The 13,360-nt window shown below is 38.6% G+C and overlaps 2 protein-coding genes across 6 annotated transcripts in view; one reads left to right on the forward strand and one right to left on the reverse strand.

The window, feature by feature from the left end:
- The window catches only part of LOC117307083 (quinone oxidoreductase-like protein 2 homolog), a 36,777-nt gene extending 28,903 nt beyond the window's left edge, over positions 1 to 7,874 (reverse strand). Inside the window, exon 1 of the mRNA XM_033791739.1 lies at positions 7,777 to 7,874. Within this exon, the coding sequence (XP_033647630.1) occupies positions 7,777 to 7,868 (92 nt within the window). The 5' untranslated portion in view covers positions 7,869 to 7,874. The remainder of the gene's footprint in view (positions 1 to 7,776) is intronic.
- Positions 1 to 13,360, forward strand: part of LOC117307082 (FYVE, RhoGEF and PH domain-containing protein 1-like) — an 81,604-nt gene that overhangs the window by 7,527 nt on the left and 60,717 nt on the right. For 2 of the 5 annotated variants that reach the window (XM_033791734.1, XM_033791735.1), the window contains exon 1: positions 10,675 to 11,400. The exons of 1 other annotated variant lie outside the window; for it this stretch is intronic. In XM_033791734.1, the coding sequence (XP_033647625.1) occupies positions 10,893 to 11,400 (508 nt within the window). In that variant the 5' untranslated portion in view covers positions 10,675 to 10,892. Of the gene's footprint in view, positions 1 to 10,674; positions 11,401 to 13,360 lie in introns of those variants that run through there. 2 more of the 5 variants (XM_033791737.1, XM_033791738.1) reach the window with 2 other exon arrangements.

Here is a 13,360-nt window from a genome sequence, read left to right on the forward strand (position 1 = left end):
TACAAGGGAGGGTTAAAAAAATATAAAAAAATTTGATTTGTTGTTTATTAATATCTAGCTATTTAATAACACCAATCAAAGTAGTTAATTCTCATAACCTTTAACCAAACCCTATGGTTTAACATGCAGGCGCTCTACCAACTGAGCTATCTAGCCCTATGTTTGTAGTCTCCCTATTTAAAGTTCCCTTTAATAATTCCACAAGCCTTAATTTAAAATAATTACCAAACTGGATCACCATTAATTACTGTCTCTTAAAAAAGAAGAACCATTACTTAATTTTAAGAAGCAGTGGATGCCATTATCTGTTATGAGCAGATTGTATGACTCATATTGTACAGGTACATCAATCTGAACTTGATGTGTGGTTGTAGCGACTTACAGCGTGAATTTGTACACAGCAGCTGGAGCTATACAGCTGCTTAAACGAACACGTTGCCTCGGTCGAGTTGGTCTTTGGAAAGCGTTTGAAGCCATTTGTTATGAAATGCAAGTGGTTAGATAGATAATTTAAAAGTAGAATACAATGATCCACACAAACATGCCCGGGAATTGCACGGTTATCCTTTTACGTCACAAAGAAACACGGTCGGCCATTTCGGGGAGTCAACATTTTTACTCCATAAAATGGCTGAGGTAACCGTGCAAATTTCGAGTGATACTTGTGTGGATCATTATATTCTACTTTAGAAATATATTTCTATAACCATGTATTTTATAACAAACGGTTTCAAACCCTTTTCAAAGACCAACTCAACCGATCCAAGGCAACGTTATAATACTATTATAACGTTGCCTTGGATCGGTTGAGTACTATAGATGTTAAATTTGCATCGGGATAAAGAATATCAAGGCAACGTGTTCCTTTAAGATCCTGCGCAATGACACCCTACTGTAGCCTACAGCAGAAAATTACATTTGTTTTCCATATTCTATTGATCCTTGAGTACCTTGTTGGAAGATATGTGCACTAGTAGATAATACTTTGATATTATATTAATTATTATTTATATTCCCCTTTTGACGCAAACAATTAAACTGGAGATATTTTCCTTGTCCAGGCACTTCGTTTGGCCTTTTCAGCTGTGTGAATACTAGTCCAGGCTTAAGAAGTCAGTGATTGATAGATGACAGTGTACTGCTGTGGTTGGGAAACATTACAGACGCCCTCTTTTGACATGATCTAATCAACTTGACTGGCCCTCATTTACATGTGAATATTTGACCACAGCGGTTTTTTTCACAAAGCCCCAAATAATAAAGTTAAAAGCTTGCTTCCCGTATCTTGTAAACGATTGATTACAGACCCTTAGAAGAGAAATTAACTTCAGGAAACTAATTGCAAAAAAAAGTTTACGAATAGTGCATACATTGCCTTTTCCTGTGAAGTTTGGCTACAGATAAAAATGCCACTAGATCAATCAATCAATCAAACATTTATTTCCATACAAACAGATATACAACAAACAATATGATTTAACAAAACTGAAGCTGTATGGAGGCATGAACCATTATAAGCAAAGGCTTGTGTAGGCTGGGATGCCTTGTACAAAACAAAGATTGACAGTAATAATAAGATATAATAGATGTTAAATTTGCATCGGGGATAAAGAAAATTAATTTTGGTTTTTACCCATACACCGATGTGTGTTAGCACTGTATACTCAGTACTTTCCCGAGTCCTGTGAACAAATATCACAGGCATGTTACTCGGGTGGGATTCGAACCCACGACCCTTGCAATTCTAGAGCAGTGTCTTACCAACTAGACTACCGAGGTTGCCCGGCAGCTAGAGGCATTTCGAATCCTATGTTTTGGCAGCGGGTACCGCAACGATATAATAGATGTTAAATTTGCATCGGGGATAAAGAATATTAATTTTGGTTTTTACCCATACACCGATGTGTGTTAGCACTGTATACTCAGTACTTTCCCGAGTCCTGTGAACAAATATCACAGGCATGTTTTTTTTCTGGGTTTTTTTCACAGTACTCGGGAAAGTACTGAGTATACAGTGCTAACATACATCGGTGTATGGGTAAAAACCAAAATTAATAATAATAAGATAAGTCTTGGAATTTGTTGAATCATAAAGCTCACAGAGATCTTTTAAGAAGTTCCTTAGCACAATAAAGTTATGTGGGGGAGTGTTACAGGCCTACATTGCAGAGGTGTAGATGTACAAAAATAAGGACTAGACATTATACCAAAGAAGAGAAGTTTTTGTCGTTTCCAATTTCAGGAAATCAGTGGCAGAATTAGGTACTAACTTAGCAAAACCGAAAATGTAAGCAAAGTTTCACTTTTGTCTTAAACATGACCCAAAGAACATACATCATGCACAATATGTAGCTAAGTGTCACTAAATAACTCCAAAAATTGATTCTGCTTAACGCAAACCTCTGCTGTTATGACCACAAGCCGTCGCTTATAAGTGTTTTGTGTAAACTAAAAGGCTCAAAAACATCAAGACAAAAAAAGTCATAAAATCATTTCCCTTTTTCCACAGTGAAAACTGCTCGAAGCTAAGTGCAGTACAAATTAACTATATTTTAAAACATTTGCCTCTATATGCAGAATGATGTTTTGAAAACAACTGCAAAAAAGTCTCACATAGAAATGTTTAGTGCTTCATTAAGTTTAGGAGTGATTCCCGAATGCACTGTATACCCTTATGTTCATTATTCTTGTCTTCTTAGTGTTTTGTGGTGGTTGTTGCAGTACAATAATTGATTTGTTTTAAAAACCTTTACAGGAAGCCGTCTGATATAACAACTTTAGTCTACTTCTCTTATCATGAAATACTGAGTGGGATTCCTCAAGGATGAATTCATTCACAACTAAAGGCCCTTTACACGGACTACATTCATCTGGTTCTGAATACTTCACTGCACATCAAATTCCTACCATACTGAATAGTTTAGGACAATTGAAACGGTTGTGAAATTGTGACAACCATTTGAAACCACTCATAAAATGGCACAACTGTGACAAAATTTACGCTGTAAACGCTTCCTCAGGATGCATTCATACAATGTACAATGTATCAAGTAATTGTGGCTTGTAGGGTATGTTGTACTGTATGGTAAAAATTAATTTTAAATGTACACCTAATTTGTAAAGAAAGGCCGAAATAATTTTCCATCGAGGATAGTAAAGTGAATTGAGACTGGCATAGTTGATCTGCATATATTCGGAACCTTTAACTGAATTCATATCCACCTTCATCTAATTCTGACTCTCCAAAAGGTGTCCCGACTTCCTTTTCCTGAATGAATGATAACGACATGGCCAAATGTTCACCCACATCCAAGGCAACACTTACCATTTTATACTACCAGTTGTAATAATAGTTCTTGGATCATTGTAAGCACGAGAAGGCACACCTGCAGTCTGTCTTTAAGTTGTATTATGAAGATCGAGACAGGGGTGTGTGTAGAACAAACTGATGTCACGAGGTATGCAAAGTAACTCTCTATTGTTCCCGCTTTTACATCCACAGAATGTAAGTACTTAACAAACAAAATATTGTGCGCAATATGTTTGGATAATTCCTCTTCTTTTACTTTTTGGTTTTTTTTTTTTGGGGGGGAGGGGGGTGGGGGAGCGATATTACTGAATTCTTTGCATTATTTGACCTCTTAAGTGTGAAGCACACAAGCTCAGACAACAGAAAGCTTGTATTCAAATGTCTTGGTTTGACAATATAATTTCTTTCAAGATTTCATTTTAGAGCATTATGAGTAACACAAAATGTTGTCTTATTTTTTTAATTTTGTTTCATTTACACTTTACACTAGTAAAATAAATGAGATCGACTGTTATGCCCAAATGTCCACGTTCTTGTCTTAATCCGCTTTCGCATTGGTCTTAAAATGGTAAGCTTACCGCCACAAATTGCTAACTTACCGATATTAAGTCCAAATGCCAACAGCCAGTAACTTACAAGGCTGGTAAGTTAACGCAATGGCGCTGTTAACTTAACAGGCTTTTTTGAGCCACGGTAGCTTAACAATGTTAACGTTACAGGGACAAGAAGTCCAATGCGAACGCACCACTCCGGTAACTTAACAATACTATCACGTGACCATTATCTAAAAGGTCTTCTGATGTTCGAACCAATGAATGCAAAACTTGCTGCTCCAAAAATTGCAGGATAAAAGCATAGCTGCGTGTCCATTGCATACGCAGCACGTGGAGCCCAAGCCTGAGCCGGAGCTGGTGCCCAAGCCGAGGTTTGACAAAGGCCCCATGTAAATTACCGGACACAATTTAAACCAAGCGCGAACAGCTGTTAAGGGCTGGTAAGTTACCAGACCCAAAAGTCCAATGCGAATTCGGCTTTTGCTCTCCAACATATTCAGTGCAATCTCAAACACACTTTTTTTACAAAATATGTTTGGCATTTGGGATCTTTCCTTTCCAATTTTAAGGAATTGCTTAACAACAGCAACCTTATTTAATGTTAACATCATTAGAAATATCTGATCTTTTTTTCCCATCAATATTACGCTAGTAAGCTGATACAAATATAGGGTTCGGAGGTCATGAACATGGGCAGAGCAATGCACATAGGGTGCGTTCAGACACGGTACTAAAGTTGGTTTAACTCATGGTTCAACTCGATCGAGTTCAACTCAGTGTGTCTGAACGGATCTAAAGTTAGTCCGAATCGAGTTCAACCCACAAAAGATAAACCGTCCAGAGAGGGGGGTTTATCTTTAGACCGCTTCAGGTTTATCTTTTATTGACCATTGACCTCCGTAATCATTATGTAAGCACACGGTGACCAATGAACAGGAAAATAAACAGGATGTTAGAGTAACGTGGTCGCGTTTTCTTTGACCTCTTAAAACCAAAGATAAACCGGATCCGGTTTAACTCAGTGCTGTCTGAACGCAAAGGGGTTTTATTTTTACGATCACCCCCTGCTGCTCGTAAAAGTTAAACCGGTTCAGGTTTAACTTTGCACGCTGTCTGAACATACCCAGAGTTACAGCTTGTTAACAAAAGACCTTCAAGCTTTGATAGGCTTAAGTGATAATTAGCTTGGTCACCATTGGGGCTTAATTATAATAGTGCACAAGGTCAACTAAAGTCACCTTTTAGGGCTCCAGCAGGGTATAGTGCACAGTTGACTAAAGTCACCATTGAGGCTCAAGGTAGTAGGCCTGCCTACATGTATTGGACAGTCACTAAAGTAACCATTGATTCTCTAAAGCAGGATATACATGTAGTGCACAAAGTCAACTGAACTGGACCAAGTCAGAGTATGAAGTGTACTAAGTCGACACACATGCACACACATGCGGTACACCATAGGTTTTATTGCTTTTGTTGAGCTATTGAGAAGAAACATAGCTTGGTATCTTTGAAGCTTTGCATCTGTGTGAATGATCTGTGTAGCTCCGAGCACTAGAACACATTCACCCTAAGCAGACGTTAACATACATGTATCATCCGAAACGAAATACATGTAGTTACAAAGTATAATTGGTGTCTCATTTAGAAAGTTCACTGATTTAAAAACCAAACCAGGAACAATCCTTCTGAAAGTGAAAGGCTATCAATTCTGACAGACCATCAATCCTTAAATCTTGTAATTTTTAGTAAACTCTCTCTCTCTCTTGGAAGAAGTGTTGGCTATAAAAATATGAGAACGTTGGTTTGTTCTCAGCAAATCCCAGTGTATAGAAGGGCCTGGAATTACACTCCAAGCCCTAGCCTCCGTTGCCCCTGGTGCTGGCACAGGTACCCTTCAAAAGTTTCCCAATGTCACCAGGAGACAAGTTTTCCAATGGGAGTGCCCTTTGCAATTTAAATGAAAAAGGCCTTGCCCATTCAATGATATTCCAGGTTTCGTTCCCTGCTCACATTTTATTGAAGATGAGCAGAGTTCACTGAAGACAGACTCTGCTGGGGTTGATTTTTTTGGGGGGAACGACTCTGCTAGGGTTACATGTATAAGGGTTGAAATGCTCAAAGAGAAAGAATCGGTTAGGATTGAAAGTTGAAGCGCCCAAAGAGAAAGACTCACTCTGAGGGTTGATTTTTGAGGCCTTTACTGCTTTTAGCATTTATAACACCATAGAGACCAGGAGCTCTACAATATCACAGATCCTGGATTGTTAATCAGTTTGCAATCAGCTAGAACTTGCCATCATTGTTTACACATGAGATTATATATTTTATTAAGAATGGCCTAAGCCTTTTGCTCAGGAAGAGTTCCTCATTTAATATTACAGTTATACTTCTATCGCTGTTTACTTTTAAAGGTATGCGTCTGCCTATTGATATTATTATTTCTGTCTGTGTGGTATGAACACAAATTCCCTAATTTTCATACCCAAGCAAAGCCTATCACAGGTAGTCGATTGCTATAACTGCGCTGATATACATGTACCTGTTTATCATGGCATCGTACACTTTTTCAGTGACTACCCCAACAGGAACAGATAGCACATCATTTCTCTATGTAGACCAGCTCAGCTTTTTCACTGCTCAAGGGTTGACATTAAATGGGTCTTTCAGGTACACGATCTAGCATAGCAGTCTGAGCAAATAGCAATTGAATGATTCCCAGGATGCTGTAAACCCAGTCTTGCACAACGTAAATAGTGCACAGCCTTTTTGTTTCCTTTTTATTTATTTATTCTCTTCGCACCTTGCATGACGACCATGACGCCACCACGCACCATCCCAGTTTAGCTTCCTACGTGAGCTGTTTAGGGATTAAATTACTCAAGACTCAAAAACACAGTAACATGGTCAGGCCTTGCAGTTAACCCTTTGTGAAAAGTAGCCCACCGGGCTAGCTTGGTAAACTATTGGCCTAGTCTTAGTTCTGATTACTCTTAGAACTAGAACTTGTCCGCGGGAAAACGATAGCAGAACAAACCTAATAGTTCTAGGACTGGAGTACTTTCTGATGTAATGATTAGTAATGGTAGGTGATCACAACCAGTTTAATCAACCTATCCACTAAGCTCCGCCCCATTGCGCATTGACCAATCACAACACAACAAAGGTTTGACAAATAAGATCCGACATGCGTGCGCACACAACAGAGTTGTGCAGAAAGGCATTGGAGAGGCCCACGTGTTCTTGCTCACATGTGGATCGTGGGCGGAGCCTACTAGATTGGTCTATTGTCAATATTCACACACTTAACTCACATCTTTTTTAAAGGAAGTAATATTCATTGAGCATTATTTTCAATTTTAAACAAGTAAATTTTTACTAGCCCACATGATATAATGACAAACTGGATTGGCCTACCCTGAGGCTTTGTCAATGTTAGACAATGATTTAGACCTTATTTAGACTTACTTTAGTGAGTGTAATGTATTCACATCAGCGCATTGTATTTTATTTTATTTCTTATTTTGTTTGAAAACAAAAAGCCTATCATTTTCAATTTGCTTTGGGAGACTTGTGACTTTTTGTGTGAATGTGATACACTTAGGATCCAGAAAAGTGCACTGTGGTGGTGACGTGTGGAAAACTATCCCTTTTTTTACTTTGAACATTATCTTGTGTTTTGTAACCAGTGGTGAAAGAATGACCAAATGATTAAAAACGTAGACGGGCCCAGTACTCGGACAAGTCACTGACTAAGTACGTACTAAACACAACAGTGCAGCAGTCATGTCATGCAGTCTCGACGAGAGTTCAATAAAGCAAGATTTTATTTCACTCAGCTAACCATGTAAAACTGAACGGATCTGGCTTCAAAAACACATAAAAGTGTGCCAACGTAATAATGTATATGATTACCTGGCCGCTGATCGAAGAAGAACTTCTGGAGGGCAACGAAACGCGGCCATTGCAACAAAAACACCCCGCTTTAGCAACATTGTTGTTGACATTCACAGATGTTTATCATGTGCTCCGGATTTTTGTTCACAACAGAGTCCCTCTGTATGGCGCCCTCTCTTGTTTGTTACCTGCCTTGTTTTTTTTTTGGGGGGGGGGGGGGCGGGGGGGGGGGGTTCATTGATGAGGCGTCTGCATTTAGAGCAATGAGAACGTAGCTCTATGGACGCCCGTCTAATTATTAATTTCTTCCTCTATGATCTCACACAGCGAAATCTTGTTTGCTCATTAAATTATAATCAGAATTTTTGTTTCACATTGTACTCTGTAACACTGTTTTGGTTTTGCTCTGAATAAAACAAAATGTTTAGCACTTTTCTTACGTATGGGTTCCAAGCATATAGAGCTATAAGATATAGCTCTTTGGTTCCAAGGGAAAACCTGTCCCACCCCAGAGGAGCCCCCGCCCCTTTTCCCGGGGGACTTATAGGGTGTATGTACTTTTTGTAGAAAAAAAACACAATGTGCACAGATTTACACTAAACTTACACAGTTTGAAGATACTTATAGTAGAAAGCTTCCCTGAAAATATTTGGTGCTGAGGTGCTGTAGTTTTTGGGAAATTAGTAAAAAATTTCATGAAAATTATTTTGGTCTGATGAGACCAAAACAATTTTAAGCATTTTACAAACGTATTTTCATGACATTGTTTTACTCATTTCCAAAAAACTACAGCACCTTAGTAAGTAATGTTTGAAGGGAAGCTTTCATGCTATCATTATCTTCAAACCTTGTAAGTTTAGTGTAAATCTATGGACATTTTGAAAAGGTTCCCAAATCCTTCAAGTTTGCATCTTTTTGAGTGATTTTCAATTACTCTGTCCTGGGGTGAAACCCCTCTAAAAGAGTGAAATAACCAACACGCTTTTTAAGTAGCCATTTGAGGGATAACTCGAAATGTAAAGAGTGGTGTTTTCACTCTTTTACATTAATTTAGAGGAATGAGTTTTAGGGGAAAAGTGGAGCAAAACATTGATGTTGAGCCGGGTGTATGCGTGTAATGAAAACGAGCAAAACTCGTATGATTCTGAACTGTGTATTATAGGGATAATGTAATAAATAAAAAAATTATAATTAAAAGAAGTCGTTATCAATTAATTTCATGGAATGATATGTGACACAGGCCACGTTATGTTTTATCTTGGACTACTAAAATATTATAATGTTGCTCATTGAACTCCCAATGTTGGCTTTCGTTTTAAACCGAAAACCATGCAATGAGCTGGTCAGCTCATAATCAATTAAAAAGGGTGAATTTATTGCGCAATAAAACAACAACGATGTTTGTGGTTTGACAGTTACTCATAAGATTACTTTCTTTTTCATTTTGCGTCCTGTCATCTTTACTACGGAAGTAGGTCTTAAGTCAAAAGAGTTTTCATCGGGACCTTTGTTCTATTTTAATAATTCGGATCCATGGAGCATTATTGTAAATTACTGGGCGAGCTGTCCTATAGTGGCACCACTGGATGGCGATTTTGAATGTTGTTGTAAACGGTGTCGGCACGGGTTTCGGACACGTGCTCTTACTTTAGGGGCCTACTACTTATTTATGTCTACACCCCCTTCAAAATGTTGACATGAATTAATTGAAATGTTCCCAATAAAAAACGTTATCTTTAAAGATTATCTTTAAACAATCAATAGCGGGTGCTGAGTGACTAGGGTCGAAAAGTTTTCTCTTTATTATGGTAGACCCGCGCGCCGTCCTCGTACTATAATTCTTATTATTATGAGCTTACTGCACAAACCACTTACAAAGTTCTAAATAAAGGCAGTGGACACTATTGGTAATTACTCAAAATAATTATTAGCATAATATCTTTCTTGGTGACAAGTAATGGGGAGAGGTTGGTGGTGTAAAACATCGTGAGAAACAGCTCCCTCTGAAGTGCCATAGTTTTGGAGAAAGAAGTAATTTTCCACGAATTTGATTTCGAGACCTCAAGTTTAGAACTTGATGTCTCGAAATCAACCATTTAAACGCACACAACTTCGTGTGACAAGGGTGTTTTCCTCTTTCATTATTATCTCGCAACTTTGATGACCGATATTATATTATTATTATATTTTCACAGGTTTATTATTTTATGCATAGTTGAGATAAACTGTGAAGGCTAGTCTTATGACAATTACCAATATTGTCAACTGCCTTTAAAGGCAGTGGACTATTGGTAATTACTCAAAATAATGATTATCATAAAACCTTTCTTGGTAACGAGTAATGGGGAGAGGTTGATAGTATTGCACATTGTGGGAAACGGCTCCCTCTGAAGTAACGTAGAAGTTTGCGTGAACCTTTTTAGGGAATAGTTGTTTGGGGGATTCCCCGATTGAAACCAATCATATCCGTGTTTTCAGGATAATATTATAGAACCTTGATTAAGTTTGTACCTGTATATTGTTTTTTTTTTTTACGAGGATGAGTACGCAAATAATAATATTTTATACACATCTACATGTTTATAAGCACATAGTTAGTTTTAAAACTCCATGGTTAGGCCTACACGAAAAAAGTTCAAAATGTGGCCGACGGGAAGCAACTGATACTAGTGTGCCTGCTCCCTGATGCCCACACGCTGTTAGTGTTATTATTAAAGTAGAACATTATCAACCAAGCCTGCATCGGGAGGTTTTGTCTCAATTTGAATCATTCTGTGAAAGTTTTTTGCTCCCTGTAAAGACCAAAATAGTCCTGGGCATAATACTTGAGTAACCGGCCGCAGCTGCACCCCCATCCCCCTCATAAAGTTTGGTGTAGGCATCACATGTCGTAGTTCTTTCACGCTCTATTGGAGCGACGCGACGACTTGAAAGGAAGTCTAGTCACCGACCTCCACCACACATACGCTGGCCACTCAACAGTCTGTCACACGTGTAGGCGGCAACCTTGTTGCTTGATGAAATGTATGAACTTAAGTGCACTACATGCGTCAACAAAACTTATTAAACCCGAGAAGTACTTCCTTATTCTTGTATAAACCGATGATTACCTTCACCTGTCGGGTGCAACAATTATGGCCTCCCCTCCTCGTAGTGTGCTCCTCTTGAAGCAACAGTTCGAGGGTGGTAAGAAAGCGAAAGTTCCCGTGAGAAGAAACCGTAGTTCGAACGATTTGTATGTCAATGTCGCCAGTACCACCAGCAACAACCAGCAACAGATACCTGCAGCAGGGTCGACAAGCAGGAAATGCACGGGGGTGAACTTGCCAAAAGACGGCAGTGGACGGGCCTTCATGTTGGTGTCCTCTCCGCCGGCCGGTCGGGTGCAGAAGCCCAAATTCTTGCCGAGTGGTTCCAGTCACAATAAAGATGAAGTTTCTAGATTGTCGACAACCTCGAATACTCGTAAAACTTCTGGAAACGCGGCTGATAAGTCTGGGAGTAGCAACTTGTTGAAGAAACCCAAATTGCCTGCAAAACCCCAAAATATGGAGTTTCGAATGAAGCATCGGTCAATGTCACTGGGTAATTTTTATACGAAGCCATCTGTGAAAAGTGATGATGACAACAGTACTGCCAAGGGTAAGTTCGGACTCCTTACACTATCGATAATAACCTTTGAAGTTTGCCTCTCTTAAAAAACTTAAAAGAGGCACTGTGGTCGTGGATAATTGTTAATTACTCTCCATTTGCCATTTAAATAAAAAAAATTGTCATTAATTTTATTAAAAGTTTTTTCTCGTTATTTATTTGATGTAGTATTGTTTTAAATTAATTGATGATTATTGAGACCTGCCTTCATGGGATGATGAAGTACAGGCGTAGAAGGACACAAAGGCGAGGAGGCTCCATTTACTGGTTTGTTTGTTGTTTGTTTGAATGATCTTCCCATCAAGGAAACTCGGCAAACTCCCACAAGGGATATAAACACAAAGCTGGCAAAAGCCAATCTCTCTCACAAACTAGACCCAGTAACTATGGCCAGGCCTGATACTTCACGGAGGCAACGGAGGCGATTGCCTCCGTTCCCCCTTGCCATTGTCTTGGTGCCCTTGAAATGCTCCAGTAGAAATTTACAATTTCCTCATAGGGTGCCCTTTGCCACAGAGAAAATGCCTTGGTGCCCTTGCCCTTTCAAAAACGAAGCATACAGGCCTGATGGCGCTGTACTCCTTTTTCAAATTTTGACATTTTCGGTCCGAAAATGTCAAAATTTGAAAAAAGGAGTACAACGCCCCAGTTACTGGATACACAACTATTGGTTTAACGTCTATAGATGATTACGAATTACACAAATTAAGAAACTTTGATTCATTAACTAAGATGAAATTATTTGTTCTAGTCATTGTGAAATCAGCGGTTAGCTGGGGGGTTCTAACCCACAACCATGTGATTGCAAGTCATGCAGTCTAACCACTTGACCACACAGTGACTCCTGGCATTGTGTCTCTTTTGGAGGTAGGCCTACCCTTTGTAAACTGGAAACTGCCTTGCCCTCCTGATGATCAAACTCCGATCTTATGTTGGAAAAATTTCCGCTGCCTACTTGTCAGGTTTAACTTTTCATTTGATTTTGTCAATATTACCCGAGGATGTATTCAATAGATTGAGTGGATTTTTTTTTTCTGGATGTATTAACAGGTATTCTTACTAAGAATTTGATTCAGTGTAGTTCTTCTTCTTCTGCCTCCATGTTCACTGTAAAGTACAGTTTCCAAATGATTGAAGATGTACGCACTGCATGTGAGCGCATGGGTTGACTTATAAACAGGAATTTGTGTCAGGTGCAGATAGTTTGACTCTAATACAGTGGTGGCAGAAAATAATTTGCTAGCAAGTGGATAGCTATAGTGTAAAATAGGTAGTTTGGAGAAGTTTCATTTGTAGCATTTTGTCACTCAACAAACTGATCAAGGTTACAACAATGCAATTACATTGGGACGGGTGCAGATTCCTAAAATATTAATGATTTTAAAAATGTTATTTTTTTCTTAATTTTTCTCATGGTAAGGTTAACAAAAAATGCAGTCAAATCAAATTTATATTTGAAAAAAACTGTAGTCAAAAGACCAATGCTGAATTAATAATAATAACGAAAATGAATGAAATTGAGATGGAAATTTAATTTCTACAGGCCTTGAAATAACTCACTGGAATTGCTGTGGTGCTTTGGGCTTTTGCTGAAGTGCCCTCTGCAAGGTTTTATACTAGCAATTTCCCCCATACAAGAAGTGCCCCTTAGCAGAAGGAGAAATGCTCTGCCCCTCCATTCAAGTGGAAAGTTCAATTGAAAATTTCACAGGTGACTTTTATTGCCTAAATTGATGGTTTTGCCTATAAATCTCTGATGTTGTTGAAAACCAGACTATGACCCTATAGCTTTAAGTGAGACAATTCTAGAACGAACTATCATCGGAATTACAAGTTCACACATTACGTAACAGAAAGGCTAAAACTTATAAAAGAAACATAAACCAACGTGTAGAGGAACTTCCTATTATGTCCTGCTTTAAAGGCTTTTGACATCACCATTTGTTACAAA

The sequence above is a fragment of the Asterias rubens genome, chromosome 2 (genome assembly GCF_902459465.1).
Source record: "Asterias rubens chromosome 2, eAstRub1.3, whole genome shotgun sequence".
Classification (NCBI taxonomy): Eukaryota; Metazoa; Echinodermata; class Asteroidea; order Forcipulatida; family Asteriidae; genus Asterias; species Asterias rubens.